The following is a 21421-nucleotide window of genomic DNA, read 5'->3' on the forward strand; positions in this document are numbered from 1 at the left end:
TCCAAAAACAATTTGAAATGTGGACTCGTCAGTCCACAGAACACTTTTCCACTTTGCATCAGTTCCATCTTAGATGAGCTTGGGCCCATCGAAGCCGGCGACGTTTCTGGGTGTTGTTGATAAATGGCTTTCGCTTTGCATAGTAGAGTTTTAACTTGCACTTACAGATGTAGCGACCAACTGTAGTTACTGACAGTGATTTCTGAAGTGTTCCTGAGCCCATGTGGTGATATCCTTCACACACTGATGTCGCTTTTTGATGCAGTACCGGCTGAGGGATCGAAGGTTCGTAATATCATCGCTTACGTGCAGTGATTTCTCCAGATTCTCTGAACCTTTTGATGATATTACAGACCGTAGATGGTGAAATCTCTAAATTCCTTGTAATAGATGGTTGAGAAATGTTGTTCTTAAACTGTTCGACAATTTGCTCACGCATGTGTTCACAAAGTGGTGATCCTCGCCCTATCTTTGTTTGTGAATGACTGAGCATTTCACGGAAGCTGCTTTTATGCCCAATCATGGCACCCGTCTGTTCACCTGTGGGATGTTCCAAATAAGTGTTTGATGAGCATTCCTCAACTTTCTCAGTCTTTTTTGCCACTTAAGCCAGCTTTTTTGAAACATGTTGCAGGCATCAAATTCCAAATGAGCTAATACTTGCAAAAAATAAAGTTTTCCAGTTCGAACGTTAAGTATCTTGTCTTTGCAGTGTATTCAATTGAATATAGGTCGAAAAGGATTTGCAAAACATTTTATTCTGTTTTTATTCATGATTTATACAATGTGCCAAATTCACTGGTTTTGGGTTTTGTAGTACTGTTTTTTCATTGACATAATTCGGTGTAAAAACCATTACCAGTAGGCTAGACTATTGTAATGGTCTCCTTGCAGGTCTTCCCAAAAAAACTGTCAGGCAGCTACAGCTTGTTCAGAACGCTGCTGCTAGAGTTCTAACAAAGACCAAAAAATGTGAGCACATTACACCAATTCTTAAATCCTTACATTGGCTCCCTGTACATCAGAGAATAGATTTCAAAATCCTCCTGCTCACATATAAATCACTACATGGTCTAGGGCCCAAGTATATCACTGATATGCTCCCACTATATACGCCCTCTAGATCACTAAGATCTTCTGAGACCAATCTGTTAGCGGTTCCAAGAGTAAACTCAAATCAAGGGAGATCATCATTCAGTCACTATGCAACACATAGCTGGAATAAACTTCCTGAAGATGTCAGACTCTCCCCAACTCTCACTACTTTTAAAACTAGACTGAAGACTTTTATGTTCACCTTAGCTTTCAGCTAAATCTTTTAATCTTTTAACTTTTAACGTCTGCACTGTTTTTATTTTTATTGTCTGCATTTTAATTTTGCTTTTATTTTCTTTCATTTCACTTTGTTGTCTGTGAAGCACTTTGAGTCTGCCTTGTGTATGAAAAGCGCTATACAAATAAAGTTGCCTTGCCTTGCCTAAAAACCACAGTAAATTTTTAAGGTAACATTTTGGCGACTGAGCTGCAAGTTCTTTTTTTTACTTAAAATCTACAGATTTTGTTTTACAGTGTACAGGTGTCTCATTGTGGCCTGATGGCCATTTATTTTCAGCACAGTTAAAAAGTGTATTAATTCAATAATCAGAGGTGGGACCAAGTCATTGCTTTGCAAGTCACAAGTAAGTCTCAAGTCTTTGCCCTCAAGTCTCGAGTCAAGTCCCGAGTCAAGACAGGCAAGTCCCGAGTCAAGTCCAAAGTCAAGACTGGAAAGTCTCAAGTCAAGTCACAAGTCCTGCATTTTGAGTTTCGAGTCCTTTAAAGTCCTTTTAACCACAGACTAATATTTTTACACAGATTGTGTATGCTTTTAACCGCTGTATTTATTTATTAAAACAAGTGCATTTGAAATAGCAGGAAAAAAAATAGTACTGACATTGCAATTCATAATAGCACTATTAACCAGTCATTTTAATAGTTTAAACAATTTTAAACATTTAACTCATTCCTTTACAGAATAAACACATTTGCAAAAACAAGTGCAACTGTACTTATTTGTACAAAAGTGTTAACATTGTATTTCCATGGCATATTGCATTGTAACTACTTCCACTGCAGTTTCTATTCTGTTCTTACCTTATCTCATTGATCTCATCTCATACTGTATGTGTGTTTATGCGTGCGTACACATGAAAAACATAACAAATACATGAACATAACAATGAACAGAGTTGTACTTTTTAGATGTCAGGGCCCTATGCAATATGTACACATATTCTTAATATAGTATACATTTTAACTGACCTTTATTTGACTATGTTTGTCTTTTTGTAGGTGGCTAAAATATGCGGTGCTGCTGACCGCCGTCTAACGTTATGTTACTGTGTGTGATACATTGACTAACGTAACGTTAAGTATAGGTACCTCATGCAACCCTGCTTAAAAAAATCACTTGACAAAAAGTATGAATAAGGAAGCAAACTGCAGTGGACGCAACATATTGCTGTGTTTGAAATGATGTTATAACCATAGACATCTTATAAGTAGACGCAGTATTGGTTGCGGTGACGCGAGCAAATTGCATCTTGAAGTGGTGATGAGGAGCCGGCGAGCAGCCTAAACTGACAGTTGACAGGTAGAAAACAAAGATGTTCAGCGTTTTCCTGCTCAAATGAGCGGACTGTTGAAAATAGGAATCGGGGGATTACTTTTCACAAGTAAGATTTAACATTAATGTACTTTTGGTTGTATTTTATGAAAATAACATTACCACAGAGTTAAGAAGGAGCAAAGATCTTCAATATTTGTATGTGAAAATCACAAACAAATCTTCTGGGGGAGGATGACCCCCCTACAGGGGTTTGGTTTACAAACTTTCAGCCCCACCTAAAACAAAATTCACCAGTCGCCACTGATTATGATGCATTCTCATTTTAGGCAAAATATAAGACAATACTTTCTTAACAGTATAATTGTAACCAGGAATAAGTCTTCAAGTAACAATATTCAAATACTAACATTGTTGGGTAAGACAGCATTTGGATTTATTCTGAATCCAGTGAAACAGATTGGTGGTTTTAGCTGATATAAAGACTTTCAGGTGTTTATATATGTTTAAGTATTTGGCAGACGCTTTTATCCAAAGCGACATACATAAAAAATACATATATAACAATCACTGTAAACATTATCATTTAAGGGAAGAATGTAATACAAAATATCAATACAAAGTGTCAAGACAGAATAAACTCTCTGCTGCTGCAGCAACAGAGATACGGTCTATAAGATATATAGATATTTAATGTATTCATACATTGTTTATGTAGGATATACGCATGTATATATAACGTAATGTGTTCATTGGTTGTCCTGCAATTTGATTGGCTGAATGCTGTGTGATGAAAACAATGTAGATCTAATTTGATTGGCTGTTGTACTGAGAGCACACACGCTGACACGCAGCACACACGCTGATAGACAGACATGTACAAAATGAAAGCTACGGAGCGCTCCCAAATAACTTTTTAAACTTTTGGTTTTGGGGAAAGTAGCAAGTCATGTCAAGTCAAAAGGCTCAAGTCCAAGTGAAGTCACAAGTCATTGATGTTAAAGTCTAAGTCGAGTTGCAAGTCTCTTTACATTTTGTCAAGTCGAGTCTAAAGTCATCAAATTCATGACTCGAGTCTGACTCGAGTCCAAGTCATGTGACTCGAGTCCACACCTCTGTCAATAATATTAAAATATACCAGTGCTCCGATTTCTGCATTTTCTGACCTGTGACGTCTGCGGATATTTTCATATAGAATATAAATGTTTAATTTAGTGGACAAAATTAAACATTAACATTAAACAAAACATTTAGTCCGCACGACAACATGTACGACCCGAAGAATGAAAATGCTATGTTATTCGTTGTATTAACCAGCACAGGTTACTACACACACCTCCGGTCTCATCTGAAGAAACTAAAGTGCCTTGTTAACCTTTTCGTTTTGCGACAATGTGCCTTCAACTGGAAAGAAGTATCTCTTCGTATGTGCCAACCACTTCGAAAAGTTCTGCTTCACAAACCTGCGGCAATATGAAGACAGATTTTTCCAAAAGTTGCTTTTAATGGCGGATTGGCAATGTTTGGATGACACATTAGCAATGTTAGCTGAATTTGTAGTGTAGCTTGTAGCTTAGCCTTCTAATGTAGGACAACAGCTTCACCAAACTCTGGAAATATAAGGAATGATTCTCCTGATAACTCATTTTAAGGATAAGATTAATGGGGCGACAGACATGATGCGAAGCATTGAGATGCGTTCATTTCAAGCCTTTCTTCTCAAGTTTCTTCTTCTCCTCTCTGGCTCGTACATAGTTGGATGCTAAAATCCGTCACTGTTGCCATTGATGTTGCAGCTCAAAAGTTGAATACACTGATATTTTCCAGTATTTTGCAGGAAGCTTCTCTTTCAAACTACAAATATGGCCGCCGGGGTGGGGACGAAGGTTCAGTCAGCGTGAGGGGGCGGGGTGAGGAGGGGTTCATTTGCATGGATGCATGTATTGGTGTATCTTTAAAGGGGAACTGCACGTTTTGGGGGAATTTTGCCTATCATTCACAATTATTATGAAAGACCTAAAGATATAGATCTAAAGCCCGCTTACATTTGAGCCTAAGGGAGCCGCACAATTCTGCCAACATCCAAACATCTCCATTGAGGTTTTATATATAATGATGTAAGTATATATGTATATATGTAATGTAGTAACAGGTGCATTTATTTACGTATTTTGATTATTTTAAGCCTATGCGGGGCAGTAATTTAAAAAACGCATCTTGACGTTTGCTTTTTTTTTTCTTCATCACTGATTATTACTAACTGCAGACTTCATGAGAGCCAACAATGTTCCCATTTAGATGAATAATGACTTATAATCCTCACGAAGAAATGGGGTGGAGGGGGGACCAAGTTTCTTTCCGTGTCGTCCTTGCCAGTTTCAGGTCCTAAATGGCTGTCAAAGTGTACCAACTTGTCAGACTACCTACTCTGACTTCTTTTGTCCAGGTGAGATGCATGATTTATGATCTAGAATAAACTTACAAGGAGCAAGGAAATGAGGAAGCAGTAGAACACTCGATAATGTACACATGTGCACACAAGCTTGGGATCACAGTGCCGCTAGAAATAGTTTGTCTGTGTTAGCGCTTATGATAATATCAGTAATACTTGGTTAATATTCAACTCACAAAATGTAAATGGAGTATTTTTGGCGCTTTTTGTTGATTTATTGATTGAATTTTATGGGCAAAATTGTAAAGCTCCCATTGGCACTGCTGAAAGCGAACTTTTATTTACATTTATTATTTAGAATGCATTAAAAAAATGCCATCCATCGTCATGTCTTTCATAATAACTGTGAACGATATGCAAAATTCCAAAAAAGTTCCCCTTTAACTTCTTCAGCCTACATTACAGAAGTGTGTCATGCATGTGAGTTGCAAAGAGTAGATCTTATTTCATTGACTTACCTTCACCACGTCTGCAGAGAGATGAGACTGAGTCTCCTTCAGTCGAGAAATTGAGCTGTGGCTCAGCCCTCCTACCACCGCCATTAAAGTGTTGAAGTTCTGCAGCTGCCGAAGTTTCTGTTGGAACGCAGTGATTTGTGTGAAACACCCAAAACCCTAGACAAAATTGTCATATCCCAATAAGTTGTATTAGGTTCCAGTATCAACATGAGACTTCCATACTGTAGCTGGCGACCAACTGTTCCGTTGCACACTTGCTGGCTTTGGTTGTGCTTTTATTTTTGCATTTTCTTGTTTCTGTTACACTTGCTGACACAACCCTTGGCGGGATCGAACCAACACCCCCTTCCACAAAAGGCAGAAGTGTCTACAGTTACATCACCAGAGATGTATCCAAGACTTGGTGAATTCTGTTGTTGTATTCTCTCAATGATGACAGAGCATATATCTTAAAAAATTGTCAACATTTTACAGACTACTTCCGTATTGAACTTGTTCAATATGTCTTATTTTTGAATACATGTTTAGTTTGTTGTATTAAGACAAGTTTTGAAAGTAGGATTTTCTACCCCGACCTGTTTCCACTTTTGTCTACAGTCTTGAACTTGTCAAAGAGTCTTATCCCTGCCATGTTGGTATAGCTTGATTAAAGATTCTGTTTGCATAGTGTGGTTAGCGATAACACTCCGAGCAAACCAGCAATGCAGTCAATACCTCTTATTTACTTCCTAATCAAGTAGTATCTGCAAGCAGGCTGGGAAGAGCACTGCAGGCCTAAGGGCGAGGTTGTACGGTTTAGTCATGACGTGTTCCTCACCAGCCTTACAGCGTAGTCTTCAAATACCTGTACAGCTTGTGGGCCTGGATCTCTCAATGAACTCCGGGGGGGGCAGTTATTTGGATGTTAATCCTGCGGCCCCAGCCCCTCAAGTCCACAGCCTTCGCCCCTAGCCTTTGGTTGCTATCTGGCAAGGCCACACACCTCTCTTCCAGTGCTTGAGTATGCAGAATATTCAGTTCAGCATTGTTTTGAGCGTTTGTTTTCTGTTGTCTTTGTTCTGTCCAATCTAGATTCCATCAATCTATCCAATGTTTATACCGCATATCCTCATTTAGGTCGTTGGTTAGCTCGAGCCTATCCCAGCTGACTTCGGGCAAGAGGTGGAGTACACTGTAGACTGCTCGCCAGCCAATTGCAGTGAACATACAGACAAACAACCATTTACACAATCATAACTATGGACAGTTTAGAGCAGGGGTGTCAAACGTACGGCCCGCAGGCCGTTTTGGGCCCGCAAACATTTTTTATCCGGCCCGCAAGATGAGTTTGCAAAGTATAAAAATTAGCTGACATTTTTTAATAAAAGAAACTGCTGTTCCAAACGTGTCCACTGGATGTCGCAATAGCAATTGCTTGAATTCCCTGACTTCAGAGGGGGCGGAGCTATATGTCGTTTGTCAACACTTTCGTATTTGGACTCTATGTACTACGTTGCTTATTAATGATAGTATACAAAATGTGGATTGCTAAGTTCATGCTTTGGTTGTCAAATATGTTGGTAATGTAACCTGTTACATTTATACCCAAATAAATGCTTTTGATAATCTCATGTTATACTTATAACTGGGAGGCATATTTGACTGATGAACATAATCACATCATTTCTTCAGAAAATATAAATGACCACAAATGAAGATAGACTATTTATTAACCACAATATGTCAGTGTAAAAAAACAACAACATGATTTCTACATTTTCAGAATGTGTTTGGTCTATTTTTAAACAAAAAAACTATCTGAAGTTGTCTTTATTTTCATGCCATGATTTTCCCACTTGGGAATAGATTTTCCTCCATGTGGCCCCTGAGCTAAAATGAGTTTGACAGTTTAGAGTCTTTCATTAACCTAACATGCATATTTTTGGAATGAAGAAGGAAGCCTGAGTACGAGGAGAAAACCCACACACACGCACAGGGAGAACACGTAAACTCCACGCTTTTTTTTTAACATTTTGGCAGAGACATTTATGCAAGGCTTGAAAAGGGGTTGGATGAAGCAGATGCTTATAATATCCCAACCCCTCTCACTCATTCCACATTTAACATAAACAATATGATACAAGAACAATACTATACAAACAAAAACAAGAAAAGCTCCTGTACACTAACAATACAATAGTACCACTGTTGCTTTGAGACAAGACAAGACAAGACAAGACAAGGCGAGACAAAACACACACACACACACACACACACACACACACACACACACACACACACACACACACACACACACACACACACACACACACACACACACACACACACACACACACACACACACTCACACACACACATACACGGGCCCAAACACTCTCTGACCATACACCTCTCTCCCATCGCTCTGTGCTGAGGGCATCACTCTCTTTCCTCCACGTACTTCTTCAGTACTTCTTTTTTAAACAGTCTTTTAAATTGAATCATGTTAGAACACGTTTTTAACTCTTCCCCTAAGTTGTTCCCCAGACTGACTCCACACACTGAAATGCACATTGATTTTAAAGTTGTTCTAAATTTAGGCAAATATAATTTGTTGTTTCCTCTTAGACTGTACCTATGGTGAGCATCTCTATCCTGGAATAGGTTCTGTATATTGGATGGTAGAGAGTTTTGGGATGCCCTAAACATAATTTGAGCAGTTTTAAATTTGATCACATCGTGCAGTTTAAGTTGCTTTAACTCCACGAATAGTGGATTTGAATGATGTCTGTAGTGAGCATTGGACACAATCCTAATGGCCTTTTTCTGCAGAGTCACGTCACAGCTAGAGACAGCGAATGAGCGTCGTCAACGTGCAACACACACACAGCCAGCCGACAGCGTTGTTACTTTTCCTGAACAGCAATCTGAGACTTGAGTAAAGTGTGACGTGTGACGACATATCTCGAGTACACTAAAGGTGTGATGGTGTCAGACATTTTTGTAGATAATTTTTCCAAGTTCATTTTCTCAGGGAACTGTCTTTCGTATGCAGGTTTATTGGACAAGGAAATCCTAGTTTATTGTGATAAGGAAATTATTGACTTTGCTTCAGAGAAGTGTTATAAGTTTACTTCCACAAAGAGGTTTGAAACATAACATTGTTATGAATAATTGTTTTTTTAAGCTTTTTCTACCAAGACTTTTTTTTTGAGGAATAAGAAAAGTGAAAATGTGTATATTTTTGTTTATATTTAATTTATTTTTCATATTTATGTTATTTATTTTAATTTTACTTTTATTATATATTGACCTCAATAAATGTGGTATAAATTGTCTGTATTTGTCTTGTGATTTGTCTTAAATAATAACAATAGTAATAATATTTTTGACTGACAAAAATTGCCAATAAGAAATTAATGGTATCGGTATCTGTATTGGTATCGATGAAAATGCAAGAAAAAGTATTGGTATCGTATCGAATCCTAAAAGTGTGGTATCGCCCATCCCTAGACCGTATTAGAGTAGTATTAGTATTAGAAATAAATAATGTATTCATATGATATCAGTGACACCCCCACCGAAGAGTAGCCAACAGACACGCATTTTAACACCTAAACACGCCCTCACGCCTCGCCTCTCTCTCTTCAGCCTTGACACCGCGGCCACACCCCCCCGTGCATGGCCGGTCACTTCACCCGCTCGTCTCGCAAACGCACATGGCATGATGACGTGCCCAAAAATCGAGCTGCAACAATGCATTAAGGCTGACTGTTGCAACGCATTGGACATTTTCTAGCATCCTCCTGCATTCGTGGACTTGCATTTTGGGGACGAATCATTAGTGAGGGGCCCACACTTTCTGGCCAGTAATCAACCGGCTTTCTCTCCCCGGCAATGGGGTACTCTACCGGAAGTTTTGCCACATCTTTCACAAACTGTAAGGTTCCTCCAAGGCGAGCGGCATGTTGGGTGTTGATTTATATACAAAAGTAAACATTGACATGTGCAAAGGCAGTAATATGATAAAACAAGACGGCAGCTAAAGAAAGACTTCCCCTTTGATCCCTTCTTTATCACACAGGAAAAATCCGCCAGGTGAACGGCTGATTTTAATACTTCCGGCGCTGATGCTAGGTTCACAACGGCGCTTTGACGGCGCTTTAAAGCGGCATGCAAAGCGGCATTCAAAGCGGCATGCAAAGCGGCATGCAAAGCGGCATGCAAAGCGGCATGCAAAGCGGCGTTAAAGCGTAACAAAGCGTGATTAAAGGAGGGTCGTAATGGATCGTGGGAAAGCTTGTAGTGAAGCGGGACATGCGGCAAGTTCACCAAAAATTTTTAAAGGGTTTAAAAAAATTCGGCTCTCTGTCAAGAATGGAATAAAGCGCCGAAAGCGTGACAAAGCTCAGCAAAGCTTGACTCAAAGCGTAGGAAAGCCTAACAGATCTTGGTTCAAAGCGCGGACCCCAGTCTACAACTACAAATAGAAAGTGACTGTGATATTGATTAGTGCCATTGAAACTTTATGTAAAACCAACACAGGATTACAAATCCATTCTCTTTTGCATCATTGCCTTTTTTTATACGATGATCATTGTTTCTGTACTTCTGTGAGTTTGCTGTTTGATGTTACAGTTTGACATTACTGTCTATAATTTTTCTGTATGAAAATGTAAACAAAAATGGTTCTTAACTTTCTACTTTGTGGACAATGTTGATCCACTCCCTTGTATCATCTCATACAACATAATGTACCCTTTGTCATATGAACCCCACATTATGTAACCTGATTGGTGAACAGTGATACTATTTGTGCTTTTTTGTTTGGTCAAGTTTGTTGCTTGCTGTACATGTTGATAACATCTTCCTTAATAATAAAGAGAATATGTTACGTTTAAAAGAAATGCCTTTTATTATTGTCAACTAGCATAAGAAATGAAAGATAGATATTTATTTAGATGACAAAGAAATGAAGATATAAAACATAATACAACGGGAAAAAAAGAGAAATTGAAAAAATAAATGAATATAAAAAATGTGTACAAAACAGTATACTGAGTTTTTCACATTTTTTTTTACTTATTTGTTTATCATATTTCTCTTTTTTATTACATTATGTGTTTTATCTTGTATATAATAAAACAAAAAGAGAAATCAAATAAATAGATAAATCTAAAAAATGTGGGGAAAACTTAGTATACTGAGTTTTTCACTTTTTTTTTAACTTCCATCCATCCATCTTCAACCGCTTATCCGGAATCGGGTCGCGGGGACAGCAGCTCCAGCAAAGACCCCCAGACTTCCCTCTCCAGAGCAACATTTGCGACTTCCTCCTGGGGAATCCCGAAGCGTTCCCAGGCCAGAGAGGAGATGTAATCCCCCCATCTGGTCCTTGGCCTGCCGCGGGGCCTCCTCCCAGTGGGACGTGCAACGAGGACCTCCCTAGGGAGACGCTCGTGAGGCATCCGCACGAGATGCCCGAACCACCTAAGCTGGCTCCTTTCCAAGCGAAGGAGCAGCGGCTCTACTCCGAGTCTCTCTCGGGTGACTGCACTTCTCACCCTATCTCTAAGGGAGATGCCAGCCACCCTTCTGAGGAAACTCATTTCGGCCGCTTGTATCCGCGATCTTATTCTTTCGGTCATTACCCACACTTCATGACCATAGGTGAGAGTAGGAATGTAGATAGCTCGGTAGACCGAGAGCTTTGCCTTCTGGCTCAGCTCCCGTTTCGTCACAACAGTGCGGCAGAGAGACTGCAATACTGCCCCAGCTGCTCCGATTCTCCGGCTGATTTCCTTCTCCATCTTTCCCTCACTCGTGAACAAGACCCCGAGATACTTAAACTCCTCCACCTGGGACAGAGTCCTGTCCCCTACCCGGACTGTACAAACCATCGGTTTCCTGCTGAGAACCATGGCCTCAGATTTGGAGATGCTGATCCTCATTCCAGCCGCTGAACACTCGGCTGCGAACCGATCCAGTGAGAGCTGAAGGTCACGAACCGAAGGTGCCATCAGGACCACATCATCTGCAAACAGCAGTGACGCAACCTTTAGCCCCCCGAGACGTATACCCTCTCCGCCATGGCCACGACTCCGCCTAGAAATCCTGTCCATGAAAATCACAAACAGGATAGGTGACAGAGCGCAGCCCTGGCGGAGACCAACCCCCACTGGAAACGGATCCGACTTACATCCAAGCACCCGGACACAACTCTCGCTTTGGTTGTACAGAGATTGGATGGCCCTCAACAGGGTTCCCCTCACTCCGTACTCCCTCAGCACCTCCCACAAGATCTCCCGAGGGACGCGGTCATACGCCTTCTCCAAATCCACAAAACACATGTAGACTGGATAGGCATACTCCCAGGCCCTCTCCAGGATTCCCGCAAGCGTAAAGAGTTGGTCAGTTGTTCCACGACCAGGACGGAATCCACATTGCTCCTCTTGAATCTGAGGTTCGACTATCGGCCGGACCCTCCTTTCCAGTACCTTGGCGTAAACTTTCCCAGGGAGGCTGAGTAGTGTGATACCCCTGTAATTAGCACACACCCTCTGGTCCTATCAGGGAGGGTGTGTCTGATGTATTTGGGTTCAGGAGTTCCTCAAAGTGCTCTTTCCAACGCCCCACGACTTCCTCACTTGAAGTCAGCAAAGTCCCATCCTTGCCGTACACAGCTTGGATGGTTCCCTGCTTCCCCCTCCTGAGGTGCCGTATGGTCTTCCAGAACAGCTTTGGTGCCGCCCGATAGTCCTTCTCCATGGATTCCCCGAACTGCTCCCACACCCTCTGCTTAGCCTCGTCCACAGCCACGGCCGCTGCCCTTCGGGCCCGTCGGTACCTTGCAACTGCCTCCGGAGTCCCCTGGGATAACATACCCCGGTAGGACTCCTTCTTCAGTCGGACGGCTTCCCTGACCACCACTGTCCACCAGGGTGTTCGAGGGTTACCGCCCCTTGAGGCACCTAAGACCTTCTGGCCACAGCTCGCATCTGCAGCTTTAGCAATAGAGGCTTTGAACATTGCCCATTCCTGTTCAATGTCCCCAACCTCCACAGGGATGGCAGAGAAGTCCCGCCGGAGGTGGGAGTTGAAGTCCTTCCGGACAGAGGACTCCTCCAAACGTTCCCAGTTCACCCGCACTACACGCTTGGGTTTGCCAGGTCTGTCCAGAAGTTTCCCCCGCCATCTAACCCAACTCACCACCAGATGGTGATCAGTTGACAGTTCAGCCCCTCTCTTCACCCGAGTGTCCAAAACATACGGCCTCAGATCAGCTGATACGATTACAAAATCGATCATTGATCTTTGGCCTAGGGTGCTCTGGTACCAGGTACACCTATGAGCATCCTTATGCTTGAACATGGTGTTTGTTATCGCAAGTCCGTGACTAGCACAGAAGTCCAATAACAATCCACCACTCAGGTTCAGATCAGGGAGACCGTTCCTCCCAATCACGCCAGTCCAAGTATCACTGTCATTGCCCACGTGCGCGTTGAAGTCCCCCAGCAAGACTATGGAATCCCCTGCCGGCGCCCCATACAGGACCCCATGCAAGGTATCCAAGAAGGCTGAATACTCTGAACTCCTGTTTGGTGCGTATGCACAAACAACAGTCAGAGTTTTCCCCCCTCCAACCCTAAGGCGAAGGGAGGCGACCCTCTTGTCCACTGGGGTGAACTCCAACGTACAGGCACTCAGCCGGGGACTCGTGAGTATCCCCACACCCGCCTGTGCCCTCACACCCTGAGCAACTCCAGAAGTGAACAAGGTCCATCCCTTGTCCAGGAGTGTGGTTTCAGAGCCCTTGCTATGCGTAGAGGTAAGCCCCACCAGATCCAACCGGTAGCGCTCCACCTCTCGCACCAGCTCAGGCTCCTTCCCCACCAGCGTAGAGACGTTCCACGTCCCGAAAGTCAGCCTCTGCTGCCCCGAATTGGTCCGTCCGGAGCCTCCACTTTCACCGCCATCCACTTGGCAGCGCACCCGACCCCACTGGTTCCGACCGCGGGTGGTGGGCCCACGTGGCAGAGAAGATGGTGTGTCCACGTAGCTTCTTCGGGCTGTGCCCGGCCGGGCTCCGTGGCAAGCCCGGCCACCAGGCGCTCGCTGACGAGCCCTACCTCCGGGCCTAGCTCCGGAGGAGGGCCCCGGGCTTCCTCCGGGCCGGGTAACGCATCCTCTTTTAGGGTAGTTCATGGGGGGTATCGTAACCCTGATGGGGGGGGCATTCGGGTGCTACACCTTGCCCAAGGGTGACCCGGAACTATGTAAGGCAGGGGCGTTCAACTCCCTGAGGCTTAATACAAGCCCACATACCTGTTTTTTTTTTATTTTTTATTTTTTTTTATTTTTTATTTTTATTTTTATTTTTTTTAACTTGTTTATCATATTTCTCTTTTTTATTACATTATGTGTTTTATCTTGTATATAATAAAACAAAAAGAGAAATCAAATAAATAGATAAATCTAAAAAATGTGGGGAAAACTTAGTATACTGAGTTTTTCAAATTTTTTTCTTATTTTTTTGTCATATTTCTCTTTTTTATTATATTATGTGTGCGCACGCAATTTATTCATCAAATTCACAAAATAATAATCGCATCAAAGCATAATAAAGTTCAATAAAGCGTAATAAAACGTATCAAAGCGTGATTTAAAGCGTATCAAAGCGGGATCAAAGCGGCATCAAAGCGTGAGGAACGGTAACAAAGCGGGAAAGAATTCGTATCAGAGCGTATCAAAGCATAACATTACTTCGGAGATCGGGATATTCGTGGAAAAATTGACAAAAATGACGGCGCTTTGCTCGCCGCTTTAAAGCGCGGCAAGCACCGTTGGTGTGAACCAGGCATGACGTAAACTGACTCGCGTCCCATATGTGACCATAGGATGAACAAATATAGTTGTTCATCTTATAACTAAACAAAAATGTTCCGTTACTTCTAATAACTAATTATTATAGTGGCCATAAACAATTAGCGTCTACAACAGGGGTGCTCAAAGTGCGGCACAGGGGCCATCTGTGGCCCGTGAATCGTTTACAAAAAAAACAAACTAGGACTGTCAATGCTAACACGTTTAGGCATGTGATTAATAAAAAAAACCAATGATCAAGTTACCATAAATTAATGATGATGATGCCGGAAGGCAGCACACATTTTGCACAGTGTTAGAGCGATGTACTCTGCACTCACTTTCGCTTCAAAATAAACCTTGATGGGACTTTAAATAAAACTAGTCAGTATTGCAGCGACAAACTTTCTTATCATTAGCACACATCAAGTTTAAAATAGCATCTTAAAGCAAAACATTGATGCGAGGAAAGCGCAGCTAGCATGAATGCTACTTAAATAGGTTTGCCAAACGTCCCTTGAAAAATGGAATTGTCCCGCATTTAGAAACAAAAATACGCATTCCGTATTGAGCTGTTATAGGACGCACTTTGTCGAGTATTTTTATTTATTTCAATCCTCAATCCTCAGGATTGAGGATTGAGGAAACCCCTCATGAAACAGGCCTGTAGAGATGAAATAGTCTTGTGATTTTTTCCCACACATACATATATATATACATATATATATGTATATATATATATATATATATATATATATATATATATATATATATATATATATATATATATATATATATATATATATATATATATATATATATATATACAGTATATATATATATGACTTCACTATAACTATCCGATCTTTGCCATGTTAATTTGTTTATCGCAGTGTTTTAGCCTTGTTGAGGTGGAAAAAGTTGCAAATGAGATCTGTTTATTTGTGGGGATGCTCATAGGTTGTGCATAGCATACAACAAACTGTTGAGGACATCCCTATTGTGTTAGGCCGTCAAAGTTAGAGCTTATCCATAGATACTAACCAAACAACACAAATGTTCCTCATTTGCGTACTAAGTATAATTGAATTATGCAATGAACAATGCAGTGAAGAAGGTGCACTTGTGAATAAAGTACAGGAAATAGGCAGGGATTACCTGAGCCACATGAATGTATTTAGTGATGACTTCTGCTCTGGTTGGAGGTGTTAGCTTGCTCAGGACCATAAGTTGAACCCACTGTGAAACGCCGTTGAACAGAGCAATGGAACGTTCCAGTGTTGGGTTGTCCACCAGGCAGCCATGGACCACATAGCTCTTGTAATCAGGGAACTAAACACAAAATGGAAGCACAGTTGAGGGATTTCCGTAGGAATGAGTCATACTTGTATTCCTAGTGGGAAAATGAGGCAGTAAGAGATAGCGTACCGATATCCTCCTGAAGGATTTGAACTCCAGGAAAGTCAGGTGTTCAGCCAGCTCAATGGGCTTAAGGTGGTCAAACAGCAGAGAAGCTTTGCCTTTCTTCATCTGCTTTTTACGCTGGGTCACCTTACGCATCCAGTCGTACGAAGGACTGCAACAACCAATCAAAACGCGCAAAACCAGTCAACTGAGTTTTATTTCAATAGCAGCAATTCACAAGAAAAGTAACGACAAGGCGTTTTACACTCGAATCAGGTCTATAGAACCGTGCCCTTCATTATATTACATGATTGGCGATAGAGGCAAAGAATCAATGCACTAGGCCCGCAGGGCTATTCAACTACACAATGAAGAGAGCCACAGATTCAAAAGCCCAAGGGCTCAGGGGCCGGACATCGAAATGTAGATGTTTTGTCAGAAAATGCCTCTGTAAATTGTATTCCTTTGAAACTGCGTTTATTTATTTGCAAAGTAAACACATCGGCTTTCACACTGCACAGTCAAAACATTTATTATTCTGCCCTTGCTACTTGTTACCAGCGTGTGCAGCTCAACCGACAGCTAATAGCATGAAGAAACAAGCTCCAGAAGTTTTGTTGAGGGCTAATATTCTTTATTTTGAAATATTTTCTTTCCTCAGTTTTATCTTTTTACACTTCTTCCTTAATTTAGGTTTGTAAGATACAAACATGAAATTAACATTACAAAAGTTAAACGTCAATTGTGTATTTTCATAAATAAAATAGAAGGTTTAGTGTTAAGATATTCACACAATAAACTACAAATGTTTTCGCATACAGAAATAAAAAAATATATACGTGTTCCCTCGCTACAACACGGTTCACTTTATACGGCCTCGCTGTCACACATTTTTTTGTGGGTGTAATTTTTTACAGTGTCGCATGCTTTTTATGTTTTTATTTTACAGCTTATGAATGCGCCTTGTGTTCTACGTCCTGATTCTACGTCTCTCCCCCCCCCCCCCCCCCCACCTCCCGATATTGGAGGTCTCAAGGTTGGCAAGTATGATTCATATTCAGATTTTCCGGTGCACAGTACACATTAAAAGTAAAGGACAAGAAGTGTTTATGGCGTCAGGTTCCACTCGCTGAACAGTGAAAGACTCCCTTCATGTTTGTGAGGGCACCAAAGGGACTTCTTTGCGCGTTTTGGCAGAGCAGCTTGTCCTTGCTGTTTTGGCTTGTTAATAAAGAGACAGTTGATTCATCACATTTACGTTGCTTTGATATAGCACTTTATATTGTTTTCAAAGTGTACATGCATTGACTGAAATAGGGGCTTTTGTCCTGCTGGAACCCATTATTCATATTTACATTGTTTGTTGTACTATACAAACTTTTTGGTTTAGGCCCTGTTTCACAAAAATTCACAAAATTATTCAATGATCATGACATTTCAAGTCAAAAGTATCGGTTTTGGGGATACTTGGTATCAGATCAATACCAAAATTTCCAGTATGGCCCACCCCTCGTGGGAACTTTTTTTTGCCGACACCGAACAATTCATTAAGGGGTCCTATGATTTTTTTTCTACATTTAAAACACTTCCTTGTGGTCTACATAACATGTAATGGCGGTTCTTTGGTCAAAATGTTGCATATATTATGTTTTACAGACCTTCTTCATGCTCTTTGGGATTGTGGACGATCTTATCCCATTGGGTTGAGTTTTTCCTTGCCCTGATGTGGGATTTGAACCGAGGATGTCGTTGTGGCTTGTGCAGCCCTTTGAGACACTCGTGATTTAGGGCTATATAAATAAACATTGATTGATTATTTACGTGCCAATATCCTCCTACAGGCCAAGCCCCCTTTGATTGTGTCTCCACCAAATTAGCCATGTTGTAGTTTTTAGCATCTCAATAACAAGTGTATAAGATATAAGACACCATAGGCTACAGCGGAAGATTTCAGCATGCGTGTGCATGTACGAGCCAGTCTGCCCCACCCCAAGATTTTAGAGAAACAGAAGAAACTTATTGACAACTGGATAGTAATGGCGAACTCGCACGAAGCTCTTCAAGTACACCTCTACTATATACGGAGATATCTGCTGACATAACTAAGGCAAAATACATCGCTAAAGTCTTAAATTCCAAACGGTTTGTTTGGAAGTTTGGAAGAAGGCAAGATTGTTTTATAAATATCCCTGCCATGCCTTGGTGGTTTTATTTCACATTTTCCGGACTAATGTAGATCCAAAATAAGAAAAGTTGTTTTTCCATTATAGGACCGCTTTAAATTAAGTTTGAATAATGCAGACACGTTTGTTATACTAGATACTTTGTAATACGCTTCTGCATCCGTAAGTAATATGCAACTACAATTATTTAATACTAGTTTATAGGGGTGGGGGAAAAATTGATTCGAATTCGAATCGCGATTCTGACGTTGTGCGATTCAGAATCGATTCTCATTTTTAAAAAATCGATTTTTTAAATGTTTATTAATTTTTATTTTATTTACTTTATTTTATTTTTATTTTATTTATTTTTTATTAATCAATCCAAAAAAACAATACACAGCAATACCATAACAATGCAATCCCTCATTGACATTATCATTAGACATTAAAATAAAAAAGAACAATAGTGTCAGAGTGGCTTACACTTGCATCGCATCTCATAAACTTGACAACACACTGTGTTCAATATTTTCACAAAGATAAAATAAGTCATATTTTTGGTTCATTTAATAGTTAAAACAAATGTACATCATTGCAAACAGTTGATAAAACATTGTCCTTTACAATTATAAAAGCTTTTTACAAAAATCTACTACTCTGCTTGCATGTCAGCAGACTGGGGTAGATCCTGCTGAAATCTATGTATTGAATGAATAGACAATCCTTTTGAATCTTGGCAAAAATCTTACCCACACGATTATCAAATGTAATAGGAAAATTAATTCATACTGACCAAACTGGCTTCATGGAAGGTCGACAATCTTCAGACAATACAAGGAAATTGTTTAATGTTATTTACTATGCTAAAAGTCTCCCTTATCCCACAGCAGTATGTACTGTTGATGCGGAGAAGGCATTCCACCGCATAAACTGGTCATTTATGTTTTGCACATTACGTAAATTTGGATTTGGAGATAATTTTATACAATGGATTAAGATGCTTTATACAAGGCCCATGGCATCAGTCAAAACCAATAATCATATTTCAGAACCTTTTTTTGTTAAAAAGAGGAGTAAAACAGGGATCTCCTGCATCTGGATTATTATTTAATTTGGTTATTGAACCCTTAGCTGCAAAAATAAGAAGTGAAAATAATATTCATGGTATAAATATTGGCTCTCAGTATAATAAGCTATCGATGTATTGTGACGACATAATTTTTTTACCTGTCACATGTTAACTCCTGTCTTCTTTATATCAATAATGTCATCACTGAATATGGCTGTTTATCAGGGTATAAAGTTAATTGGGACAAATGTGACATATTACCACTTAATAAACACTGCAAGAAATTACAAGTTCAGAACTCCAAAATTAAATTGTATTGCATTATGATGGTATTGTTGTGTATTGTTTTATAAAAAAAAAAAAAAAAAAAAAAAAATCGTTTTTGAATCGAGAATCGTTTTGAATTGAAAAAAATCGATTTTGAATCGAATCGTGACCCCTAGAATCGATTTTGAATCGAATCGTGGGACACCCAAAGATTCCCAGCCCTAACTACTAGTTTATATTGACAAATGTGCTGTTTTAGACTGCAATATTGTATGTCTAGTTGTTTGCTATTGTTTTCTTAGCTGTTGTGTAGCTGCTGGCTACATGTTTACCTTTTGTAAATGACTTGACTAAAATATAAGAAAAGACCGACCTTGTGTGCTTATTGGAGGACATTTTGATGCCATATCAAAGTGCCCATATTGGAGATTTTACATACAAGATCATTTAATCCCATACTTATTTTTTTTTTTTGCTGATGTTGCACCAATATCTGATTTAGACATCCCTAGTATGTGCTTTACTTAAATGTATTTTTTGATCTTGCAGGTTTCTGTATTGCACATCAATCTATATGTAGATCTAAAAATATTCCACCAGGTAACTTCAGTTACATGCCCCTTCTTGTTTCAGAGTCATTCATAAAGAAATTAGCTTTACCAAAATTGGCTATGATGATCTGCCATTTTCACATATAGTAATTGCATTCTGTGTGACTTACATGGTGGAGATATCAATGAGTTTAAAATGCTCCTCACAGCTGAGCTTTGCAGCCACTTCTCGGAACTCCTCTGTGATCCTGATCAGACCCAAATCCAGGTTGAACTCTGCAGGGAACGTCACTATCCAGTATCTGGACACACAAAGAACGTCTTAGTTCATCAGGTTAGACTTGTGATAATGGAGACACTTTGGTGACCCAAAGGTGACATACAGAAAACATTTAGGAGCTCGTAAGATATCACCAAGATTTTAGTTTTAACATTTTAATGGAAAGTCTCGTGTGACGACGTAGTATGAATGCTAATAAGCCACTCAAACAATTGTCACTGTTTCAATGATTTTACATGAATATATGTTCTTTTTTCAATTTAAAGTACATTTGTACACTGAAAAGTGTCAAGTAAGGAATATACCCATCACAAATTCCAGTGGGCCTGAATTCGCTGTGTATTATGATTGTACATAAAAGGTTGCATCCTACCTCATTAAATAACAAATCTTCAGTCTGGTTAGCTGGCAGTCGTCATCTTTGCACTCACGGTACGTAGAGGTGGGTTAAGGGTTATTTTCAAGTTGGAAAAATATGTTATACATTCATACAGAAGTTGAATTAACACAGTTCTATGTGTACTACCTCTTGTTTGAATTATAATGACAAATGCCAGCAGTTTGACCATCGAATGAGGTCCAACACAAAAGTGCTAAGAACAAATGTGTTATGACATCAGTGGTGTCCAAAAGTCTTGCACCAAAGGTCTCATACACAAAAACTAGAGGATGCTTTTATCAAATTAAAAAAGAACCAACGCAGTGTACAGGTGAAACTCAAAATATGTGAATATTGTGCAAAGGTTAGTTTATCCCAGTAATTAGATTTACAAGGTGGAACTAATATATGACATAGGCTCATAACATGCAACTTAAGATATTTCAAGCCTTATTTTTATATAAATTGGATGATAATGACTTAACCAGTTTATGAAAACCTCAAATTGAAAATTTCAGAACATTTGGAGTTTCCAAAATGATCATCAAACAAAAAGGCTTGACATATCTCATGTTGTATGTAAGGAGTTTATATCGCATATTAATTTCTCATTTGAAGTTCAACTACTGACATGAATGGACCTTTACACGATATTCAAATTTTTTGAATTTCTGTAGATCAAAAATATAAAAATTCACTTTTTGGGGACATTCTTTGTCCATTATCTACAATCCTTATCTGAGACAAGAACACATGTGTTTCTCTTTTCTATGCATTCTAGGTAGTGAAAACCTGCTAGCAAGACGTGGCTAACAATACTTGTAATAAGTATTCTACCATTTCGCCTGACAAGGAGGAAGGGGAAATACATTACCCCAGCCTGAATGTCAAACTTCTCACTGACGCCATCTAAGACCATGTAATGCATACATGGTCTCTATTGCCCGGAG

The 21421-nt window shown here is 40.0% G+C and overlaps 1 protein-coding gene across 4 annotated transcripts in view; it reads right to left on the bottom strand.

Annotated features, from left to right (window-relative positions):
- Positions 1-21421, bottom strand: part of rasgrp3 (RAS guanyl releasing protein 3 (calcium and DAG-regulated)) — an 83373-nt gene that overhangs the window by 26595 nt on the left and 35357 nt on the right. For 3 of the 4 annotated variants that reach the window (XM_062058973.1, XM_062058974.1, XM_062058972.1), the window contains exons 5-9: positions 20466-20528; positions 19983-20114; positions 15785-15932; positions 15515-15688; positions 5516-5632 (exon numbers count right to left, since the gene is read on the bottom strand). In XM_062058973.1, the coding sequence (XP_061914957.1) occupies positions 5516-5632; positions 15515-15688; positions 15785-15932; positions 19983-20114; positions 20466-20528 (634 nt within the window). The remainder of the gene's footprint in view (positions 1-5515; positions 5633-15514; positions 15689-15784; positions 15933-19982; positions 20115-20465; positions 20529-21421) is intronic. The other variant, XM_062058976.1, reaches the window with a different exon arrangement.

Source organism: Entelurus aequoreus, linkage group LG09 (assembly GCF_033978785.1).
Source record: "Entelurus aequoreus isolate RoL-2023_Sb linkage group LG09, RoL_Eaeq_v1.1, whole genome shotgun sequence".
Lineage (NCBI taxonomy): Eukaryota > Metazoa > Chordata > Actinopteri > Syngnathiformes > Syngnathidae > Entelurus > Entelurus aequoreus.